Consider the following 24,987-nt stretch of genomic DNA (forward strand, 5'->3'; position numbering starts at 1 on the left):
ATTTAGAGGCAACGCGTCATAACTGTGATTCCATGCCTTCCTGTTATGAAATGTAATCCACTGTGTCTCTGTTTAATTGCAGGTCATGCCAGTGTGGCAGACTGCATGTAACCTGACTCGGTTTGTAAACAGCGGAGGTGTTGATCTGCTTTGTTAGCTGCGGAATTGCGGAGATTTGTGCAATGTTTTGCTTTTGTCATAGCTTGGCGTGCTGATACGCAGCTGTAAACACTAAACTGGTGCAGGCTGAGCACAATCAGGGTTAACAGAGGATTGGGTTAAAATGCCTCCGACTCCCAAATAATACAGAATGAGAGGAGTGGGAGAGAGTGACAGCGAGCTACGAGGAGCGAGACAGACAGAGAAAGAGAATAACAGATATGCATTAGCAACTGCAGGGGTGTTTGCACATGGTGAGCAAGTGATTGGTCTAAAATTAAACCTCACCATGGATGGTGGCTAAAGAAATTGGCATTTTATTCACACTCCAGACACGCAGTGGAGCTCAGCACCGGGGCATCTTCAGTAACAAAGGCTCTGGTTTCATCCCACTCCACAGGAAACCAGGAGCATCTGTTGTCTCTTAATAAGCCCTGCTTCTATAGAAGGAATCTACTTCTTAAGTCTACAAATTACAGCCTGTTTCACGTGATCCCTCCGCATCCTGTGATGCATTGGAATTTCGATTTTCAGTCAAGCATGTTTTTGCCATCAATACACAAATGGATAGTATTTCAACTTTGATTTTTTTCTGTCTTGATATGCAGTCTTTGGTTTTGTGCTGTAACAGGAGCACGCTGCACGTCATGCATTTAGACAGCATGATGTAACATGCTCAAAATGGCAGAATCTGGAGATGTAGAGGCTGCACAGGAAAGGTGTGCAGAAATGGGCCTGTGGCCAGTGCCAATCTAGATAAAGTAAACGTGGTTATCTTTGCTGAACAGCACAGTGGAAACAGAGGGGAGCCGAGGTTGCTAGTTATCTAATTTGTTGTTCAACCAAGTAAAACAACAGTTGCCACAGTGTAAGCTCTTTTACTGTTGTCGTTTCCCATAAAGGGCATTTTACTTGGCTCATTAATGGGCTGAATTACAATTACACTGGGTCAGTTGTGAGAGAAGCTGTGTGTGACTCGCTCAGATACTGAAAGGAGCTGCTGTGTGTCAGGAAAAACAAAGGCTGCCTCTCACCAATGTGGGATGTAAACAGTCACAAGAAGTCATGCCTATCTGAGCAACTTAACGGAAAAATGTGTGACAAAGGCTGCATCCGAGTCATGGCTCACCACACTGACTCATGGCAACAAAGCAGCAACCTCTGGGGCGGAAGCAAATGTGGAAGTGCCAAAAACTGCAGTTCCTCTAATGGCCACCTGAGGCTGGCTCCAGGAGCAAGTCAATCCCCCATAGACCCCCATGTTAAAATGTCCAACTTTATCGCAGAAATAAACATGTTAACAGCCTGGTACAAAAAAACAATGTTGGTCTCTAAGCTAATTTACCTGTTCTTATGGGGTTGATTTTTTTTATATAACTCGTCCATTTAAATGTTATGAAGGCTTATAAGTCAAGAAAGTTAACTGTGACCTTTTGGTCACCAAAAAAGTCTTGCATTCGGTTGTACTGAAAGACCCTTTGAGAAGATGAGTGTTCTATTTCCCAGTAATTACAGTTTGTTTTAATGGTTTTGAGCCTAGCAAAAATTAGCATTAACATTGTCATAGTTAACCCAGAGAGACTGTAAATGTACTGTGCTGAACAAACTTGCAACTATTCTAAGAGTCAACTCCATCCTCTCGTCTGAGTATGGCCACTTCTGGCTCCAAAAATCCAAGATGGTGATGGCCAAACTTGAGCCTTCAAAATAGAAGTCCACACGCCAATAGGTAACATCACATTGGCTACATCCATTAGCCTATCTATGCACTACAAATTCAATACAAAGTCCTGTTGTAGGGTTGACTTGCACCTCTCTGCAGCTACACGGTTTAATATGTCTACGTGGGGGGCTGTGACATGAAAACTGTGATAACCCCCCTGCTGAGTGACATATTACTGAAATAAAGCTTCTTGAGGACAAAAGACGATATTGAAATCAGTTATTAAAAAAGTCTTTCAAAAGGTATGCATCTATTATTACCATGGCGCCCACTTCATAAGTTTTCTCTCTCTGACCTTACTCACATTCAATAAAAACACTGATAAAAGAGTCCTCAAAAGAACGCCTTAATCAACAAGTACAATGCTGCTGTACACAGAAGATTTCCTGAAAGGACATGACTATGAAAAGATTGGGGATAACAAAGCTACAATAACTTGCACAGTTCTTTCATAGCTGCCATTAATGGATGTCCTCAGTGACTGAATTGTAATTACATAGAAAAAAGAAACAATGTCCATTAAAAGACAGAAACTATTTAACCCTCTGGGAATGTACACATTTAACAAATCCAACGGCTACCAAAGAATGCAATGAGTCTGAATGATTGTCGTCAAGAGCTTTATGCAAATGCTGCTGTATTTGACTCGAAAGACGTGCTGTGTTCTGTACCCGCGCAATCTGTTGAGTATGAATCATGGCTGCTAAATATATAGTTCCCCTCACTTTGTACACAGCCATGACAAACTGAAGCGGGCAGGGAATAGGAGAGTCAACAACTATCTGACTAACATTCCCTCATGGTCTGATAGAATACACAAGCAGCCAATTTCCCTCTGCTCCCTTGTTTTCCCTGCCTGCTGGCTATACAGCCCTCCCCAGATGTTATTTTTAGAAAACCCCTAAACAGTAGGGGAGGCAAGAGCTCTGCACCACAGCCACACTGAACAGGTGCTGTGCAGGACTAGTCAGAGAGCTGGAGACTTTCCTCGAAAGTTTGTGAGGGAGGGAGGGAGGACAGTAGCATTTTGTTGTACATTGAGGGGTTAGACACAATATCAGAAATACCTGTAAAGTCTAATGCAATAGACCAGCAACACATACCACCCTTGTGTGTTTTGTGAAGCCTAGAATAGTTAGTGTTTGTTACGGCTGTTGTTGGGAATTTGAGGATATTTGCATCATATTGTTAATCTTGGTGCTAATACTTGACATATTGATTAGTCAATCAACAGAAAATTACCATTGATTACTGTCTAAGATGGTCTATTGAACAAAACTGCTCAATGGCAACTATGGATTTGGAAATTTGCATCAATGTGATGACATCTTGATTTGTCAGGAAATTCATTTTTCTGGATTTGGAGACCCATCTGACTATTATATTCATAAACTGTTTCTCAATTAATTCTCCAAAAGATATAGACGAGCTACTGGTATAAAAAATACATATATTGTGATAGAGAATTTGATCCGTATACACCACTACTAATACTCGTTTTAAGCGTATCAAATAACAACACAAAGAGAAAGTCCATGCTTGAGGCTCTGTGAGGCTGTACTTGGGTACAGCGGTGCTTTGAGCTAAATTCTGATGTCAGCATGCTAATGTGCACACAAAACCAATGATTATGTGCTGTTGTTTACCATCTTACACCCAGGCCACACTGCCTCCATGAGCAGTGCCTGACAGCTTAACCGATTCAGCCTGCACATACGCAGTGTTTACACAGACAGCGTTGCTGCTGCGGCGCCCCTGCAGAGCTGCCTGCTGATATAGCTACTGTATTTCCACAATAAAGCCTGTACTCCACTCATCTATGGAGCCGTACAAGCCAAGAACATGGTCCTGAGAATATTTCACAATAAAAAGCCTTCTGTTAAGAAATTAAGGCATTCTGTCCATAGAAATGTTAGAAGGTTTTTATTTTGAGTTAAAATTTTTTAATTTTTTTATGTCTGTGAGAAATCTATACATTGGAACTGTAGCGAAAGGTAGTACGTTGTCAATCATCATTAAAAGACCATTTTCACTGACACACAAGTTCTTGCTGAAAACCACGAGCGTCATGTGAAAAAAAACAGGCTAGACTCCTCTAGATGCCGTGCCGTGCCTGAGCAATGCTGGTCACGCAGGCAGTGTGACTGCTCTTAACTGTTAACATCATAGACATATATACGTAGACGCCACATCGAGTGGGTTTGCCCGCTGCTGTGATACGTCAACGTCGCCGCCATATTCGATGTGGCAAGGCTGCGCTGTAAACTAATACAAGTGAATGGACTTAATTTCATAAAGCGCCTTTCTACAAAGAAATTTACGTTAATGCCTCTCGTTTATTCATTCACACACACACTAATATACTTGGGAAACAGTTAGGCACCAAAAACAATGTATTTGATCTTCTCAGATGGCTAAGATAAGAACTTTATTGATCCCACACAGGAGTAATTTACCTTACATCAGCTATAGAGAACAAGGTAGTGCCGAAAAACAATACACACTATAGAGAACAAGGTAGTGCCGAAAAACAATACACAGTATATACTGTGTATTTTTTCGGCACTACATATATATATATATATATAGGCCTACTGTAGCCTCCGCCAGGACGTGTGGAAAGGATGACGCAGTTATTCGGCAAACCACCGTTTATTACTGAACAGTACAGGTTACTGTTGGCCGTAACCACGCCAAAACAACCAACAAACAAGAGCTGTAACTCCAACTGTGCACTCCTGCTCTCTCCTCCAGCTCGCTCCTACACACACACATTTACTGCAGGGTCGCTACAATATCTATATATATATATATATATATATATATATAGGCCTATATGTATATATATATATATACATATGTGTATATATATGTGTATGCATGTGTACTGTGTATTGTTTTTCGGCACTACCTTGTTCTCTATAGCTGATGTAAGGTAAATTACTCCTGTGTTGGATCGATAAAGTTCTTATCTTAGCCATCTGAGAAGATCAAATACATTGTTTCTGGTGCCTAACTGTTTCCCAAGTATATTAGTGTGTGTGTGAATGAATAAACGAGAGGCATTAACGTAAATTTCTTTGTAGAATGGCGCTTTATGAAATTAAGTCCATTCACTTGTATTAGTTTACAGCGCAGCCTTGCCACATCCAATATGGCGGCGACGTTGACGTACGGCTCAGGGCTCGATGCGGCGTCTATGTATATATGTCTATGGTAATGCACCTGATAAGCTGGTTGCCAACCGCCATCAAATCGGAAGGAGAAGAAGAAGAAGAAGAAGAAGAAGAAGAAGCAAAGAAAACAAAGGCGGCAGTCGCGTTTCCCAAATGACTAAATTAATTTCAGGAGGTTAATCTATGAGTTAAACCTCGAGCCACATTTACTGTAGCCTACATTAGACAACAATGTGTTCAGTTGAGTCTTTGAGAGAGTTTGTCAACGAGCGACTAACTGCTGCTGCTGAAGAAATATTGGGAGTTTTTCGAAGAAGCATCGTCGAGTACGAGGAAGAGATCGATCGTCAGCGCAGACTGTTGGATATCGTTTTGAAGCCTGAAATAAAGTTACACAGGACAGGTGGGTGAAAGCTAATTGAAGTAATTTACTGGCATGTGTGTATATTTGCTGTAGCATGACATTAGTATGCTGTTGGTGTTGTTGTGTGTCCCTCCAGAGTTCCCACAGCAACATGTGTGTAAGGAGGAGGAGGTTGTCCCTGAGCAGCAGCTCTGTATTGAGGAGAGGAAGTCCAGTGTGGACCAAGAGGAGCCAGAGCCTCCACAGACTAAAGAGGAAGAGGAGGAAGTGTGCAGCAGTCAGGAGGGAGAGCAGCTTGTAGTGAAGCAGGAGACTGATGGCTTTATGTTGACTCCTGCTGATGAGGAAAGTGAGCACAGTGAAGATCAGACTCCGGACTTCATTCATGATGACACTCAAAGTGCAGCAGAGAAAGAGTCTGTATTTAAAATGCCAGTTATAAGCTCTGTGATATCAGAAGCAACCAGTGAGCACCAGCTGCTCTGTCACAACTCTCATGTAGCTGAGCGCCAAGATGAGGAAGAATACCAGCATGGAGACTCAGGATCAACTAGAAACACAGAGCTTCAAGCAGAGAAAAGACATCATGAAAGTGAAATGAACAGTAACAGTCCACACACCTCTGCTGTGATAAACTTAAATAAACGTAAAAAGCCTTTAAAATGTGACATATGTGGGAAAGTTTTTCAGTTCAAGTCAAAATTGCAGAGACACCTGAACAGCCACACAGTTGAGAAGCGGTTTTCTTGCAAAACATGTGGGAAAGTTTTTGAGTGCAAGTCAGAATTGCAGAGACACCTGAACAGCCACACAGATGAGAAGCTGTTTTCTTGCAAAACATGTGGGAAAAGATTCAATGAGAAGTCAGGATTGAAAAGGCATTGTAGAATCCACACAGGTGAGAAGCCACATACTTGTGACGTATGTGGGAGAGCTTTCGGACATAATAGTGTCTTGTTAGCCCACATGAGGACTCACACAGGTGAGAAGCCACATACTTGTGACATATGTGGGAGAGCTTTCGGACGTAATGGTGTCTTGTTAGTCCACATGAGGACTCACACAGGTGAGAAGCCGTATACTTGTAACGTATGTGGGAAAGCTTTCGGACATAATGATGTCTTGTTAGCCCACATGAGGACTCACACAGGTGAGAAGCCGTATACTTGTAACGTATGTGGAAGAGCTTTCAGACGTAATGGTGACTTGTTAGTCCACATGAGGACTCACACAGGTGAGAAGCCGTATACTTGCAAAACATGTGGGAAACACTTCAGATCTAGGAGTAACTTTACAGTCCACATGAGGACGCACACAGGTGTAAAGGTGCATGACTTGAGCNCGCAGCCTTGCCACATCCAATATGGCGGCGACGTTGACGTACGGCTCAGCGCTCGATGCGGCGTCTATGTATATATGTCTATGGTTAACATGGGCACTGAAAAAAATTACAAGAGGTTCTGTGACGCACATGGCTGCTCATGCAGGCATTGTGGAGAAGGCATCAGTTGTGTGCTGCCTGCTAACATTTCTTAATTACAACTAAACACTAAATTTTGCAGTTATTTGGTCATTAACAAAAGTATTGGTCAGTGAAAGTTTTGAACCGATGATGGCACTGGATAAAAAGTTAAGGGATTCTCTAGGAAACAAAATGTTTGTACCACATCGCATGATATTCAATAGTTGCTGAGCGACTTCAATCAGGACCAAAGTGGTGGATCGACAGACAGACCGACTTTTGCAGCTTTTCTGTATCTTGTAATATTACAAATTAGTTTATGTTTGTTGTTGAGACAAAATAAACATTTGAAAAAGGACACCTGGGGCTCTGAGGACTTGCAAGAGCCATGTTTGCTTATTTCTAAAATACTTTATTGACTTAACTCTTCAAACAATTCCTACAAAACTGTATACATTTCTTTTGTCCAGCTCCCCTTATGTATCAGGTACATTGGCTGCTACATTTCCTCTAACTGAATGAGGGAGCACAACTGTGAGGATTGTGGACATTAATGTTCATTAAGTAAGTTTTGATGTTAACATCTATTGGCGTTAAAGGAATTGAACAACATCCACAGCCCTCTGGCACAGTTTATGATGCCTGTAATGGACAGAAATAACAAAGTCACATTTTAAAACTGAATTGGCTTGCTAGCTAGTTAAATCAGAAATCCAATGTGAATGTCAGGTAAAGAGATAATAAGGCTGTTTCACAACATAAAACAATATTGCTTTGCCAATTGCTTCTCTGGCTTGGGAGCAAAATGTGTTGTGACACAGACGCTTGTGGCAACATCCTCCAATTGTGAGTGTATGAAAGTTCAGGATGAGGAGGTGGGGAGGACAAAGGAAGGGTCAGACAGTGGATTTCAAGCCAGCTATCTCTGTACCTGATTAGGTAATAGTTGGGTTATTGGGTATTGATCAAAATCATGCAGCTACACTTATATAAAGCCTTGACAGGGCAAAATCTCAGTTACTTACTGTTGCTTAAGAAACACAAGTATAACAAAGTTTAAAGAAAACATACAGTGAGTGCTCTCATGTAGGCCTTAGTGTTGGGCTAAGAGGGACGGATGGAGAGTCACTACTTCTGACTTGAAGTCAAGAGTGTGTGAATGGAGACTGATCAGTCAGTGTATGCAGTGGACTGCTTACTCAAATAAAGCAGGAGTGGAAAGTGCTGACGATCACACAGTTACAAACTCTGGCTTTAAAGCTAAGCTGGTGGTGCTCTTATCTTAACACCAAGCCGTTAGGTGGACATGACAACTTTATTGCAGCAAAGAGGAGCTGCAAGTTTCATGGGTCGGGCCTCTTTCTCATGTGCAAAAGGAAATCATCTATTATGTATCGAAAGCTACAATACGTTATCATATACCGCGAGCAAAGAAGCATTAATGGAGTTTGATTTAGTGAGCCAAGAGGCCAAGTTCACTGATGGTGTGTGTAGAGTCCTGCTGGTGCCAGGGAGGGCCTGTGTGTGGGTGCTGCGGAGAGCATGCTGTTAGAGTAATCTCTCAATGTTTGTTTGACTGCAGACAAACACAGTCCTCATTTAATGACATGTGTGACATGCAACTAAATCATCCAAGGTTCCTACAGCTTAAGGCAAGTTAGACTGAATGTTTTAAGACTTTTTTTCAATGCAATATGGAATGAAATTAAAGACCAATTTTAAAATAACTACTTGAAGAAAAAAATAGAATTACTGCCTTGGGGTTGTATGTTCCTGCAAACTAGTGAAGATAGAGTTTAAATCCATGTCTGTACATACTCATATGTAGCCATGACAGTTGACAATGCTTCAAATCTGGATGTTGATGCAAAGAAGCTGTGTATGCTTCACACACATCTTTAACCTGGCAGCATAGAAGATCTATATAAGCATCACAGTTTCAAGATGGCACCCAAGATTAGTGTTACAAATTCAGTATCCAACCAAATGTCTCCCCTTCTGTTCCTGAGATATGACATTAAGTAATGGCCAGAAAAGTGTTTTTGCAGAACATTATGGTGTCACAGAGAAGCTGACCTTTGACTTTATGGATTTAAAGTGTTATCATTTCATCATTTTATCCTATCAGACATTCGTGTGAAATGCTATCATAATGAGCCCATGAATTCTTAAGTTATGGCCACAAACATGTTTAATGAGGTCACAGTGACAAAACATGAGTTTCTGTCTTGTGGTGCAGACGAGGGTAAAACAGAGCTGGAAAATACCTGCCGTTCGTTGTCGTGTTTCTCACTCTGCATGTGGGATTCCCCATCCCTTGATTCCCATCATACCGAATGTGAATAACTTTTTGCCTTAACAACACAGAGCCTCGTATGAATTGCATTGTGCCAGTTTCAGCCATGCCACAAAATCTTGGTTAAACAGCCAGTTTCTGTTGGATTTGCATGTCCCCATGTCGTTCAGGGCACAGTGACAGCTAGCTAACAGACCGTGGATCCTCTGCTCTAAGCATCCCTGATGGAAACAAAATACTAGTGTCGCTGGTTCCACTATCCTGATCTGTGTTACATTACTGCAAGAAACATTCAGTAATCTGAAGATTTCTGCAATGTCAGAAAGAGAAAACAATACATAAAATCCTACTTCCCATATCATAGCATTTTAAGACTTTTGAAAGACTGATTTTAAGACATTTTAATACCAATTTATGGCCTTAGATTGAAGAATTGAATGCCTTCTAAGGCTTTTTAGGGATTCACAGAATTCTGTTATCTTGTCTATACTGTCACTGACTTGAAGAAAAATGGAAAAAGAGCATGTTTTTAAATAAAGACTGCTAAAAGAGTGGGTTCCACCTGGATACAGCAGACACAAGTTTTACCAGTCTTAAATGACCAAATCACATTCAATAAAGCCAGGCTGTTTTTCTAAAGACTTTTTAATACTTCGAATGTCTCCGACCTGCAGGAAAGTAATTACACTCATGGAACCTCTAATTATTTCTCTTATTGTAAGCCGCGGGATGATAAAGGCAATGTATCATACCAACAACAGCAAATGTCAGCTTTCTTAATCAACAGTCCCATTGTCTCAGAAGACTTATGAATACCACTGAATAGAGGAAAAGTGCCAACAGCACTGTATCAAGAAACAGGCCATTATTGCTGTGTAACTCCGCAATAGTGCTAGCACAGGCTGTAGTCTTTCCATTGTAATGAATATACAGTACATGGGTCTAGCAGAGCTGTCAACTTAAACACAGAGAACACAGTGTGACAGGCAACATCCCTTTGCCAACACTCTCAGTACCACTCAGCTCTATATTACACTGCCAGCCTCCACGGACCAGCCTATACACCACTCAGCTTTTATGGGGAAACTTTGCTGAACTGCAGTTTTGTGTGTTTGTGTGTGTGTGTGTGTGTGTGTGTGTGTGTCCACACTAGAACAGGAGGCAGTGAATCTGCCCTGTCCTCTCATTAACACTCTCCCCATGTCGGCTAATCACACTCCTGTTGTGTTGCTGGTAATGTGGCTTCAGTTCTTTACAGTGTCAGATGATTCTCTTTCCCCATTCTCAGCATTAAAAGCCAGACACTGTATCAAACTGAGGTGTGCTAATGCTAACACGCACTCATTTCAATTAATATTCTGACAGCGTTGACTGTTTCCATGGTGACGAACCCGGTGCAGACTTAAAGGGAAAAGGTGTTATTAAAAAATAAGAGTGGTAAACCTGTCTGCATTACAGATGAGTACTTTCAGCTGGTGGAAACGTTGCTCCAAATCTAATTGTTCTTGATGAAAAGAGAAGCACTTAAGCTGCCTCACTGTTTTTTTTATTAATGTTTTGGTCAGACAGTTACAAAGAAATAACTGTTACATTATTATAGTTACATGAATAACCATACAGTGTGTCCTTGTTCAGTATCTGCCCAGTCTTTTTTTTTTTTTTTCTTTACAAGCAAACAAAAATAAAAAGGAGTCTGCAGTCCAGCAAAGCTGCCTCATTGTAATCACATTGGTTAATTAATCATAACCAGATATGCTACTGAGGTGCAAATATGTAAACAAAGTACAACGCATGCCCCCAGTGACATGAGAGATCAGGAAATGGTCAGGCCAATCAGAGGCCGCCCCACAGTCTGCACTACATGACGCAGTCTGAAACATATTCCAGGATACTGCCGTCGACCTCAACAATGACATCAATAAACTCACTGTGTCTGCATTGGATTCAATCTGTTAAACAAGAGATGCAACCGTACCCAAAACTACAGATAGCCTAAATCATTCCACAACTAGAAATCATGATTACTAGAACCATCCAGGATGACATAAACACAAACACTGCAGCCAGTCTGTAAGCATGAACAACAATAAAGTTCAAGGAGCTGACGGGATTGCATTTCACTGGAGTTGTACCTTGTATGAGTTCATGTGACAAATAAATATATTGACTGATAATTATCAATAATACGAATGCCCGATCTTTAAGCTACAAGTTATTAAAGTTGTTCTTAGAGACTGAATCTGTGGTGGACAGACACTGTGCAAGTATCCCTAAGGTCTTGTATTGTGTTCATTTATCAAGCAACAATCCCAAACATTGCCGTTTCCAGCTTGAAAGACTTGTCTTTCCTTGTAAAATATCACGGTAAAACAAATACCTTTGTGGACAAAACAAGTAATATGAATATGGAACCTTGGGCTGGGCTGGGTATCAAACCTCAATAATTTCTGGTTCTCACTGAAATGTGTCTTTAGCAACAAGTATCAAAAACTGCCAAGCTTTTGTTGTTGAATGAAACAAGATTACAGTCATACGAGTAGCTCTGTGGGGCTGTACCTAGTGCTGCTTTGAGCCAAATGCCAGTGTCAGCGTGTCAACATGCTCATTATAACATGGTGATATTTAGCTGGTACAATGTTTACCATGATCACCATCTTTAGTGTGTTAGTAACATGACGGTGGTGCTAGATTATAAGTCAGGAAAACAGTTATTAGTTCCTCCTGAGGGGGGCATGAATGACTGTACCACATTTAATGGCAATCTACTCGACAGCAGACAAAACATTTCAATAAAAAACAAAAAAAATAAACCTCACGGTGGCAGAGCATCACTTCAGTCAGTAGGATTTGTCCTCTGGGGGACATAAATGTCTTCTCATGGCAATCCATCTATAGTTGTTGAGACTAGGGATGAAAGGGTTACCACTTCTGCACACATACACACAAACAAACAAAACAAATTGGCAACACTCTCAACAATTAGTATTACTGTTTCAAATTTTGCCACCTTTTGAAAAACTGATGGTAAATACTGTCCAGCATCAACCAAAGTTAGCGACAGTCTCCCAGACACAGGCAGGAGGGCCCAGCATGCAACGTGGGTTTGTTTTGCTTTTCCTTTGTTTACAAAGTGGGCGTGCAGCAGGCAAATCCAGTGATTCTACTGGTCCCTTGTCCTCATCAAGCACTTTGAAGACAGGCTATCTTTAATATTCATGCACATTTGACATGGTTTTCATACGTTTACAAGGTATTGGCTATATTATAGTTTTAATGCAGCATGTTCGAACAATACTGTGATAATTCTGATAACCAGGATAGTTTTGCTCATTATACTGGTGATATGAAATGTTGATACCGTTTCATCTCTAGCTGAGTCATTTCAGTCTGGACCGACTGACCCTGCCATCCCTAGAGTTATGCTGCTAGTGTGGCTGAAAGGAAGGATTTTGTTCAGGCACCAAACTGGCATTAGTAGCTAACATTTTTATTATTCCTACTTTGGGCATTTGAATATTGACGTAGACATGTTTTTTTTTTATAATTTTAAGACATTTTACAGACAACACAATTAATCTTTTAATAGAATGAATAAAACAGATCAACAAATTATGGCTACAACTGCTGATTGCTGCCCTACACAAGTAGAAATCCGCATGCTGACACTGACACCACGATGATGGCACAATATCCTGCATAGTTAGTTTCTCACTAACACACAGTGAAAGCTCTTTGATCCACAGTTCATGCAGCTGAAAACAGGAGGTCCTGCTTGAGCTCCAGACGTCCCTCCTCCTCCTCCTCCTCTCTGCTGTCACATGCATTCAGACTCTAGGCTCGCTAATCACACTGTGATTCCTCCAACCTTTGGCGTTAAGGTTATTGCACTCTGAGCAATATTTATTTGCAAGTCAAAGTTGGGGGTGGGAGGCTGTGTGTGTGTGTGTGTGTGTGTGTGTGTGGTGGAGGGGTGAAAGAGACATGATGAATGGTATGGCTGAAGTCTAACTCTGCATCAGCTGGATCGATGGCGATGATACATATACATAATGTACACTTGCTGTAGCTTCTTCAACAACGCTGTGATTCATCTTTACCATGAGAGCAATGCAACACTGTGCCTCAACTGATGTGCAAAAGGGCATTGATGACCAGTGTCCATTCATTATCGTTATATAATTACCCATAATTAATGAAATAATCTTTGGATTGCCCGGAGAGAAATCTCATGGTAGAAAGCAGATGGTAGGAAATGGAGCACTGTTGGTATGAGCAAACTTGTGTCGTCCAACCTTTGTGATGCAAAGGCGCATCTTTATCGGTTTGCGTCGCCCTTTGGAGCCCTGGCTCTCTGCATCTCGGCAGCAACACTAACCTCTCAGGTTACAGCACCAATCAATAGCAGGAGAAGTGATGAGCTCAGCTAGGAGAAACACAAACTCTGCATTATCAGATCTTCTTATTGAGCCAAAAGAAAAGCATTCTGTTCAGGAGGCAAGATTTGAATACGGTATAGGCCAAATGCAGGTACGGAGTTAATACACCAGGGGATACTGGGGGGCTTGTCATATATACACACTGTGAATAATAATGGTTGCATTAAATCAGTGATTAAGTGAATAAATACAAGAGCTTTTTCTAAACAGTGGCTATTATGGCAACATGTGGCAATTAGGGGATTGATGATATGGAGTATAACAGTGGCACAAGCAGACATAAAGCTATGCCAAACTGTTCCTTTAAGGTATCTCTAATAATAATCTAATAAAAGATATACTCTGAACGGGGGGGAATTTAGAATGCAGGACTTTTAATTGTAACTGAGTCCTTTTTTTGCAGTATTGTTCCTTATACTTGTGTAAAATACCTGAAAACATCTCTCACTACTGCATTAAATAAAGGCAAGGAGCAGGATGAGTAATGTAAAATCCTCCTCAAAGTGCACCTCCTGTCTAACCACCGTCTGTAACGGCCAACCAGAAACAGAGGCTGTATCACCTACACCGACAGCTTGCTTTCCATTTACCCAGACAGGTCTGCAGAGATCAAGAGGAAAAAAGAAGACAGCGTCTCTTCAAATCCATCTGCATGACTAACTATCACACACAAGGGGGTGAGACTTGACAACTTGATGAACCGTCTCTCTCCTTGGCAATAAAACAAAAGTCATCTTACAAACTGTTTTAGTGCCAAATGTTTATCCTTTATGATGAAGCTAGCTTAGAAGGACAGGAGGTAAAATAAGAATAATAACTCAGTTGGGGGAAAAAAAAAGAAATTTCCCTCAGAGGTTCCCTTTAACTGAGACCATGTTTAAACCACATGTAAAATCAAACCAGTTAGGAGTGCTTTGTCAAACATTCACAGATAAGGGAGGATGACCGTTGGCCTCACTAAAACCAAGTCAGCTGTCCATCATTTTGGCACCAATTCTTTGCAGACATTAACCAAGTTATGCTCCCACTGCAGCCCTGTTTTGACCACTTAGTGCTCAGAGTTCACTTCAGAAGTTATAACAGGTACTGCAACTGCAAATATGGTATTTCCTTTGGACTGTTCCTAAAAAGTTTATATTGTACAAGATGGTCTTTAAAAGTAGTTCAAACCAATTTGTAAATAACTATTGGCAAAATACTTCAACGTGAACCAATATATCGAACCTACTGAGTACTTGAAATAAGTTAAGGCAAACTGAGACTCATTTTTACATGACTGTTATTTCACCTTCAAAGGATCATGCTTACAAAAAACATCTCACACTGTACTCATATGTGTACTAAATGGTAAATTGTCTTGCGTATGTGTGGCACTTTTTTAGTCTTTCAACCACTTAAAGCAATTTTACATTCCTTGTACCATTCACCTATTCACACATGCACTCAAACACAGATGGCACAGCCAGCTGGAGCAACTTGGCCCAAGGATACTTCAAAATGCGGACTGGAGGAGCAAGGGATCGAACCGCTGGTCTTACAGTTAGTTGAATACCTGATCTACTGTCCCAACTACACCCGCCAACTGTATCACCATGCAGGAAGGGTGCATCTACTGCGAGCCCACCTACTATAGCACCACTGAGCTAGCTAACATTTCAGCTCAGCAGAGGGGGACACCATTAATGTTTACATCTTGCTCTGTAATGAGCACAAGCCTCTTGCCCATGAGTAGATGCACGCTTCCTTCTTAAAGGTGATACGGTTGGTGGGTGTAGTTCGGTAGAAAGAAAATAGTTCCTACATGAAACTGCTCACAGAAAGGTCTGTGGGTTATCTTGAGGTCATGATTTCTGGAAAGAGACATTACTGTTGAGTTTTTTTAAATGTATTTTTTTGGCACTTTGAGCTCCACAAGCTGAGTTTCATTACATTTGAGAGATGGCAGACCTCTCAATTGCTGATATTTCCAACACTCAGTAACTCACACCAAAACAATCTAGACTGATAAATGGCACTACAGTCCCTTCAGTAGGAGCACTTCATCAAACATTTACAGATAAGGAAGGATGATCATTGGCCTCACTGAAGCCCAGTCAGCTGTCCATCATTTTGGCACCAATTCGTTGCAGATACTGACCAAGTTATGCTTCCACTGCAGCCCTATTTTGGAGTGAACTGTCCCTTTAAGTAGTTAAACTGCAGTGGAGATTACAGAGGGCCTAGTGAAACTGACTAAATGTCAGTTTCACTAGCTGTAGAACCCTGATGTGTGGTGTGGTAAACCAACACTTAACTAACCAGTCTTCTTAGGCGTGTCTTGTGTTCCAACCACAAACTCTTGGCTTGAAAAGTACATTTTTCACCATGAGAATTAACATCACTGGGTGTTCCCTGAACTCCTGCTAGAAAGTGGCATAATCATCTGTACACTTAATCAAATGTTGCTTCACATTGGCTCCCCACTGATTAGCTTAAAAAAGCAAGTGAAATCCTCCCAACCTGAATCAACGAATGAAAGAGCTGCTTTCCCTGCCATGATAAACAGAGCCACCCTTAGCAAAGTCCATCAGCTTAAAAAGTCTGAGGAACAACAATGAGCAGGAAGCTTGCAAGTGATAAACTCAAATCCAAGCTTTCAAACATCCCTTTAGAAAACTCCAGCCGACGTCATAGCCCTGCACTTCTTAAGTCTTTGGTTTTATTTCTGTGATGTGTTAAGGAGGGATATTACTACCACAGGTGTGGAATCCTTCAATATGAGAGCTGCGTGTTTCCAGAGGCTGGGTTCTCTTTTCAGCTGGAGTGATGAAGACGCACAAGATGCAGCTGAATCACTCAGCGCAGGTCTTAATTACCTTCCCTTAAACGTCAACTGTGCTCAGCATTTGTGCTCATCATCTGGCCTCTTTGACACAGCTGCTGTTGAAAATATCTTTCACTGATCTCGGAATTGGCAATCACGACATGTATAGTGCTACTCAGCTCATTGGCTACATGTCTATCTTAAATCTTTTCCGGCCAATCACCCTGTGATAAGTATCATCCCGTGATAGGGATAAGTTGCTAACAAGCTCAGGCTCTCCGTCTCTATTTTCATCTGGATCTGAATTCTAAACTCATCTACTTTCTAGTTTTTCTCATAGGAGATGCATCATCCTGTTAGAAGGACATACTGTCATAATTCTGGTGACAAACTCCTTGGAGAAAGATACAGTGTCAATGTGGTCATTGATACTGCCGATTCTTGAAACACAGACCAGCTTGTGTGGACAAAGCATCCTTGAAAAGTCAGGGAACTGTCATTAGTTCAAACTCTGAACACGGTTCTCTAAGTGGCATAGAGCGCTGTGGTCTGATGATTCCAGTGGGACTCCTGCCACTTATGTTCCCATGACACAGCCATAACGTATCCCAGGAGGGCCTCATAATGGCATGCAGGAGGAGTGACACGCTGATACAAACTGCTCAAGGACTTTTTGGAAATTAAGGTGATTAAAATCACCTATTACAGTGCTGAGAGCATCAGCAGATTGCACTTTCTGAATCATCCTGATAATTGCGGCAGAGTTGGTGTCAGCCTTAGGGTGAACGTGAACAGTGACAAATAAGTGAACACCCAGGGGGACAGAGAGAACTTAGAGATGCAGAGAGGAGTTCAATGTCGGGAGGAGGACAAACCTTATCTTGCACCGAGGCGCTGGTGAATCATCTGCTATTAATACATGGGGACACAATCTGTTTGTGATATTACGGCCACTTCCCTGTACCAATATGTCCAGAGTTAAGCTCATGCTGGATCAGGAATGCTTTTATATGGCAAAATGTGTGCATTCCAGTACCTAACAGATGAATCCGTAAAAACTGTAAGCTTATATGTAACATCACTTTTTGACTTACTCAATGGCATCTGTTGCTCAAGTTTTCCTACAGTGGGACATCTTAGGCTGTGTTCACATTATAGGGCTTAATGCTCAGTTCCAATTATTTTCCTAAATTCAATCGTTCTGCCTGGACTGTTCACCTTTATGTTTCAAGTGACGCTCAGTGTGAACTGATTTCTGCCCTGAAATGTCTCACATGTGACCAATAATGTCACACACATTACAAAAACAAAAAATGTTGCAATTGCTAAACAAGCATTTGGGGAAAAAACAAATGACATAGTTGTACAAACGCTCATCTTCTGAATGATTTGCTGCGGAGGGCGGATGATCATTCCTTGTATGTTGAGGAAAGGACTGCTCATTGTTCCAAAGGCAGTTTCTCCAATGGCACTCTCCCAAACAGATGCTCATGGCTAATTATTATGCAAAGTGACATCATCGGACCGACATTTGTTTTCGGGAGAACGGGCTGTTGTTCAATGGGACATACTTTGGAATACTGAGGGATTATGGGCTGTCAAAACAATGAGGGTGAGAAGACGACGGAATGCAAAAGCAATAGCTCTATCAGCAGCTAATGCTGGGGGCTCTGTGAAGAGACAGGTGTGGATACAGGAGGAGTCAGGATTGGTGAGGCCAAAATGTAGAGGGTTTCACAGAGAACAGTGTCTGTGCTGCATGGCCAGTGATCAGATATCTATCAGATTTAGGACTACATATGAAAGTGGCCCAGACCTGATTGGAAAAATGGATTTCTGTGTCCACCCTACTCTGAACAAATCAGATATGGGCAAAATAATTTAAAAATCAGGCCCTAGAGGTCCAAGTGGTTCCAAACCTGTGGGTCGCGACCAATTGAGGCTGCGAGACAACTACCTGAAGCTCCTCTACATCTTTGCGTTTACTGGTTTTTACCTAGAGTTTTCCCTCTGGTGGTCTCTAAATATCACCAAAATAATCCCTTTTGCAACTACTGATTGTGGACATTGCTATACTTTAAAAGGTCTCAGGCCAAAAAGATTGGGAATCACTGTACAAGAGCAACTGAGAAATCTGATCTGTAATTGATCAATAATTTGACCCTGCACAGATATGCCTGTGACGGTGCATATTTTTATTCAACAGCAAAAAAGAAACTGATATTAAAGTGCACTCTCAGAAAATAGTTGAGATTACTTTTAAAAATGTGTGTCATGTGGGCTTCTTTGTTTGCCAGCCAGTCTTACCTCTAGAATTCCATACACTCAAATATCAGATTTATATACTACCTTTCAGAATATCCTGTCTTTCTAGTTTCTTCACAGACTTCAGTAAAAAAATCAGACGAGCAGCATACACACTACTTTATCTGTTCACCGAGTGTCGTCTCTTTGAACATTCGGGGAAGAGTCCTAAGATGCTGATTACAGCTGAGACAGGATGATCTGCAGGAGCATGCTGTGCTATAACATGCGCTTCACTGCCTGCAGGTGTGGCAACTGTCTACAGCAGATACCTTAAATCTTGCTGTTGTGTCTCTAAAGGTACTTTTTAAATCTCTCTATTATGTCTATACTTCTGCCTCCTAGCAGGTAAGCCTGCAGGAGTTTGCAGTCAGTCTTTGAAAGGCTATTCATCTCAGTCACTACTGTATGTGCCAACTAAACCAATACCCCAGATAGCTGTGTGATGTTAATAGCAATGACACAGAAGCTTCCATACAGCCTTAACAATACAAGCCTGCATTTCGTAATTCATCGAGTTGCAAGTGTGACTTGTCAAAGCAGCTGCACGCAAAACTGGATCTCTAATTTTGTCTCTTTCTACCCATTTGTCTCCTGTCCAGATAAGAGCTACAGCTTCCCATACCCACTGACCTTCTTGTGAACTCAAGACTTTGACATGCATTCCAATCTGCAAAAGCTCAGGGCTGCACCACTGTGAAATCAGAAAGGGGTGGTTGCTTCCTTATGGATCTTTCAAACACATAAAAACAAGTAAGAGATAAAAAATGTATCAGAAACTATTTAGATAATCATTTAACTTAGTAATTGAAATTACCCAGTTTCAGCCTTGCAACTGTGAGGATTTGCCCCTCTTCTTCATCTTATGTGATTTTAACTGAGTATCTTTGGCTTTTAGACTTTGGTCTGACAAAATAAGCACTGAAGACTTCATCTTGGGTTTTAGGAAACTGTGATTGACATATATTTCTATTTTCTGCTATTTTATAGTACAAAATGATTCATTGATTGGCAAAGAAAATAACTGACAGGTTCATCAACATTGGAAAATAATTATTAATTGCAGCCCTACACCACATTTCAAAGTCTTTATTCAGCATTTAAGACTGGCTCAGGTGTCATCTTTTATATGGAGCTTTAATCATGTGATAGCATGTGGTCTTATGAGGGGTGGGATCACAAACCCTCTCTGAGTTCAAGTATTAGACGTCAGATGTGAATGGTCTCCGTTTTTTTCTAGCAAATACATTACTAATAATAAATACAGACTTTTATTCAAAAAGTGAGCAACAAAGCCTCACTTTTATAAAACTACATGAGTCTCACGCTCATGAATTGCTGCTGCTCTAGTTAATGTGCTGCTCCATTCCTCATGCAGCATTTGGACCTTAGAAACATTGCGTTCATGTTCATTAAAAAACAATAACACAGGTGATGTCCATGTCTGTTGCTAAGAGGATGGTATGGACAGTGCTGGGCCCTTCGTTAGTGTTGTCAAACACTGCAGTGCCGACCTATGCTTCACCCAAGACCTCAGTGCTCATCCTCTCACTTCCACTACCTGACTCCACGTCTAGTTAGTTTCATTCTTTCCCCCTGAGCAGGGTGGTAGCCTGCAGACACAAGCCACCCCCGCGGTCCACTCTGCTGCTGGAAGAGAGAGGTACAGGGACTGCTAATGAACCCGACTGCCATCCGTGGCGTTTCAAGAGCAACAGAGCATGCATCTGATTAATCTTTGTCCTAATTAGATCGAACAATTAACCTGCCTGCCACAGAGCTCTGGAGCCTGATGACTCTGCATGAGCTGCAAACCCCTGTACATTAAACCAGAGCAGGGCAAGAGTGTGCCCTCACTCTGCAACTTTCTGTTTTCAGAACAACCAATTACTGCAAACTAATAGCGCAAAACCTTCTGTGTGATATTTTGACGGATCGTGTGGCCGAGAGCTCAGATCCATTCCTGCCTTTCATTTCAATAGTGCTACAGATCTCAGCTTTTAATTCAAAGTCAGAGAAGGCACTGATGGGTTTCATAATAAATTATGTGTGAGAGGCAAAGCAGAAAGAGAAAAAAAAATCCAATCTTCATTAACATGGAGATACTCCCTGATGTGAAAAGCCTTGAGGACATGCTTGTTCACTGACTGACTGGATGGTTTAGCTTGCACTGCCTGCTGATCTGAAATATTTGGAATGCCTCGGTTGTTACAGGCAGTGTGTCCTCACAACAAACTGGACAGACAGAGTGCAACCACAGAGCACATGAACGTAGCTGATTTGCTGAGCTCACATCAGTTCAGACATTAGAAAATAAGGAAGGGAAGCAGGCATGGGGACCCTGAGTCCTATGAAAACACTATCCAGGAAGTCTTTCTTAACATGTGTGCAACAACAAGTGTTGCATAATGCATATGTGTCCCATTATTAAGCTTTGTGCATATAGAGAAACTGACACATGAATCTGTCGTTTAAATTTATGTTCAAGTATTGTGAAAACTTCAGCTGACAAGGCTGCAAGTGACAGCAACAACATGACGTGTGTGAGAGTTGCAAACTTCGTTTAAAATCTAGTCGGTTAATATTAGGCTGCTAACTCATATGGTATCAAATGCTAATCTTTGTCTACTTAGTTTTGGAGTCATTATGATTAAAAACATAGCTGTATTTCATTAACGTTTGTTTAAACGCTGGTAGAAAGCACTGAGCACAGCGTGTTTGATCGACATATGACTGCGGAAATACATAAACTACAAGCTGAAATTATATTGAAATAGGCGACACTTAATGGAGAGCACACCGCCGAATTTAAGGGTGACACTTAAAATGTATGTCCACATCTTAACATAAGTTCTCACCAGCACGAAAAGTATCCAAGGGACGAGGAAACGGTAAACTAAGCGATTTCTCAAGGCACTTTGGCAGCACGCTCTGGAGGACAGACATGTGTTGCAACTTTTTCTCTGTAAGGCTGGACTCCTGAAGTCTCCAAATCAGCTAACGGAACTGTAACGGAACTGAAAGTTGGACTAACCTGTTTTGAAGTCGTTGTTACTGTCGTGTGTTGTCCCAGCCTGGACATGTTGAGTTTCGACAGTGTCCTGTTCGGGTCCAGGCCACAGTCTCTGGGAGATTGCGTCCCTGACAACTCTGACAGGGCTGCTGCCCGTAAGAGAATATATGAAGTCCATAACACTTTGTTAAAACCTAGCCAGTGTAGCTAAAAACAAAGCTTTAAAGTGCTATAAAGCCTGCTGTCATGGCGCAAAACGCAGTGTTGGCGAAAAGTCACGGGCTCAGACTCGCGGTGTGAAAAGCCTCCAACACTTGACACATTCCAAAACAGGAACTCATTGAAATACACCAACAAGCACCAACTTTGTTTTTGCCCCTAGTGGAGTCAAGCCGTGCAACGCACTTTGGAAATACACTGCCTCTGTTTACAGCAGCTCACTGCCCTACTGCCCTGTTTTCACTGGGCTGACAAGTGTATCTATAGATATGTCCAATACGGTGCCCATATTTGATTCAACCCCGAGGGAACAGAAACTGAGAATATTACGGTGTAGCACAGTCCGACATAGTGAAACTACTACTGCTGTTATTTTTTTGCAGAGGATCTCAGTTAATGACAAACCTCTTCTCAGCGAATTCCAGGAAAAGACATTGAAAATAAAGTAAAGTTTTTCTTTCTAAAATGTAGCCTACAGATTTCCTCCTACATGTTAGCCAGGCTATATGTGGAACGCAACATTTTCGGTAGGCAGTTAGGTTTTCCACATATAGCCTATATACAGTGGCGTCTCCTAGTGGGGGGACAGGAGCCCCTTGATACAATTACTGCCCCAGCTCCCCCTTTTTAAAAATTAAAATTAATAAATAATAATAATTAGAGGCTGATATTACTGTCTTTAAGAAACTGTGGCACGTTTTTTAAGGAAGTGCGAAGGTAATGATATTTTGTGAACTAAATAACTTTAGACCCCTATTACACAGAAAGTGTGTTGCACATTGCAAAACATGAAGGGCACCATACTGCCTTTTTTAAAAAAAACAAAACTGAATGCCACTATTAAAAAAAACTTGCTGCGCCTTTTTATTGTTGCCACGCGACCACCGCATCACCTTCCTGTGTACTCAATCTATCATTTTGTTTGTTTGTTTGTTTTTCACAGTAATTAGTTGCTACTTACAAAAATTTTGAGGCAGAGGATACTTGCTGTAGCTCTGGTTGAAGGTGAGAGGCAGGCAGCAAATAGTTTGCTGGGCACAGAGAACAGAAATCTGTGTTGGAACACGAGACCCTAAAAAAGAGGGTGGATCACGGGGAGAGTCACCAATTGGTCCAGGAGCTTCGCCTCAATGATGACCATTTCCAGGCATATTTTAGGATGACCAGGGGTCAGTTTGACAACCTGCTGTCTATCGTCAGGACGTATAGCTCTGGGTATCTAGCAACTGCTACCACCAGTTTCTCCTCCATTGTTTACCAGCTGGAAACTTGTTGTCGTGACCATCACAGAAGGCCCGCCTCTCAAATCATCCAATTGGACAATGAAAAAAGATGACAAAAAAGAGATTACACAGGGCAAGGTTTTTCCAACTTGAAGAGTTCAGAGCACTCCAGCAAAAACACCAGGCACCCAGACCACAGAAACCCAAGGTGCATCGCAATACAAAAACTGTATTTTTTATTGCTTAAACTCAATGAACTCCTTCAAATTAAAGCAGTATATTTGTCTTTTTAAGGAAAAGGACATTCAGCCTTTTTGAAGAACAATGAATTGCGGAGCATGTCTCAATAACACATTCAAACAGGATTGTTGTGGAATTCAAAATGTTAACTCAGTATAGGTCTTTGAACATCAGATGATTAACTGTATTTTTTGTAAAATAAGAAACCAAGGTAAGATTCCTTCACCTACGTACTTCAACAAGAGAATTCCTGAAATTTAGTTATGGCTTTTGGTTTTGAATTTCCACCCCAAGCTTTTCAGTCGCACCATCTGGTGTTCCCTATGAAAAATTCCTGGCGGCGCCACTGTATTTATGTTACTTGGGGTTTCAGGTTCTACATTCTCCTCTACAGCTGTTCCTATAGGCCTGCATTTAATGTGAAATGAATAATGAGTTGGAGATTCTGTGCTGATTGGAGGCAGACTTCTAAAGGTTATTATAATTCAGTTCATGGGGATGAATAATGAACTTTAAAAAATAAATCTTTACAAATAAATAAATAAATGCATAAAGATGCATCTGAGCTCAGCCAACACCCATTGCCAGACTGCTCCCAGGATATTTTACAGCCATCAAGTGTGTGGCTTTATGACACCCCAGAGAATGACATCCGTCTGACTCCCACCATAATAACATTCTAATAAATTGAGACATTCGGAGCCAAAGTACACTTCTGCGCTCGTGTGTGACTCAAGGGGGCACAGCGAGAACTCTGAGACCTGTGACATATAAGTGGCTGCTCGTCTAGTGAGGGATAGAAGGAGATGGCATTTGAGGTGCGTAAATGAATGTGGGAAAAGTGAAAAACTAACAGACCAGAACAGCGTGTAATAATTGGGCAGCAGACTCAAGTGTTGAACTGAAAAGACCGTGATGCATTATTCATCTAGGGACGGAGCAGTTGTGAGACAGGAGTCAGGAGTGTAAAGAAATCCTGTAATGTTTCAGATGAATTAGAGAAGCGATCAAAATGAGGGGCCTGGTGTGCGTTTGTTCACTTATTCACATCAGAAAAAGGTAAAGAGGGAAGCATTTCTTTTCAAGCTGTAATCTGACAGGGGGAAGTACCTGGTATCTGTGGTGGGTGGGCTGAGGTTCAAACAGCTGTTTAATTGAGTGTTTGAACCAATGTGATTTCAGACAAGTCAGGGCCATATTCAATACTGAATGTGCCCCATCTGCTGGTTACACTGGGTAGTGCATGCTGTAGTGTCCTGCCTCACTGAAAGGAGCCAAAGTGTAGGTGAGCAACAGTAGTAGTCACAATCAAAATACAGATCACGTCACAGTCAAATCCTAAAAATATTTCAATCTGTTTAATAAGCATATTTTCTTACTGTTTTTTAAAGTCAGGGTGACTGCTCCTCCACAATTTGCTTTTCACAAGGATATAACTCCAACCTGCTTTGGTGTACCCTGAAGGCAACTGTAGTTCTGTGCAAATGATGGCTGCAACTAACGACTGCTTCCACTATTGATTCATCAGTTGATCATTTTATTGATTAATCCAGAAAGTTAGTCTACAAA

The 24,987-nt window shown here is 41.4% G+C and overlaps 1 protein-coding gene across 7 annotated transcripts in view; it reads right to left on the reverse strand.

Moving 5' to 3' along the window:
- The window catches only part of oxr1a (oxidation resistance 1a), a 210,943-nt gene that overhangs the window by 64,586 nt on the left and 121,370 nt on the right, over positions 1–24,987 (reverse strand). Inside the window, exon 1 of one of the 7 annotated variants that reach the window (XM_050045736.1) lies at positions 21,758–22,112. The exons of 5 other annotated variants lie outside the window; for them this stretch is intronic. In XM_050045736.1, the coding sequence (XP_049901693.1) occupies positions 21,758–21,914 (157 nt within the window). In that variant the 5' untranslated portion in view covers positions 21,915–22,112. Of the gene's footprint in view, positions 1–21,757; positions 22,113–24,987 lie in introns of those variants that run through there. One more of the 7 variants, XM_050045739.1, reaches the window with a different exon arrangement.

Source organism: Epinephelus moara, chromosome 6, assembly GCF_006386435.1.
Source record: "Epinephelus moara isolate mb chromosome 6, YSFRI_EMoa_1.0, whole genome shotgun sequence".
Lineage (NCBI taxonomy): Eukaryota > Metazoa > Chordata > Actinopteri > Perciformes > Serranidae > Epinephelus > Epinephelus moara.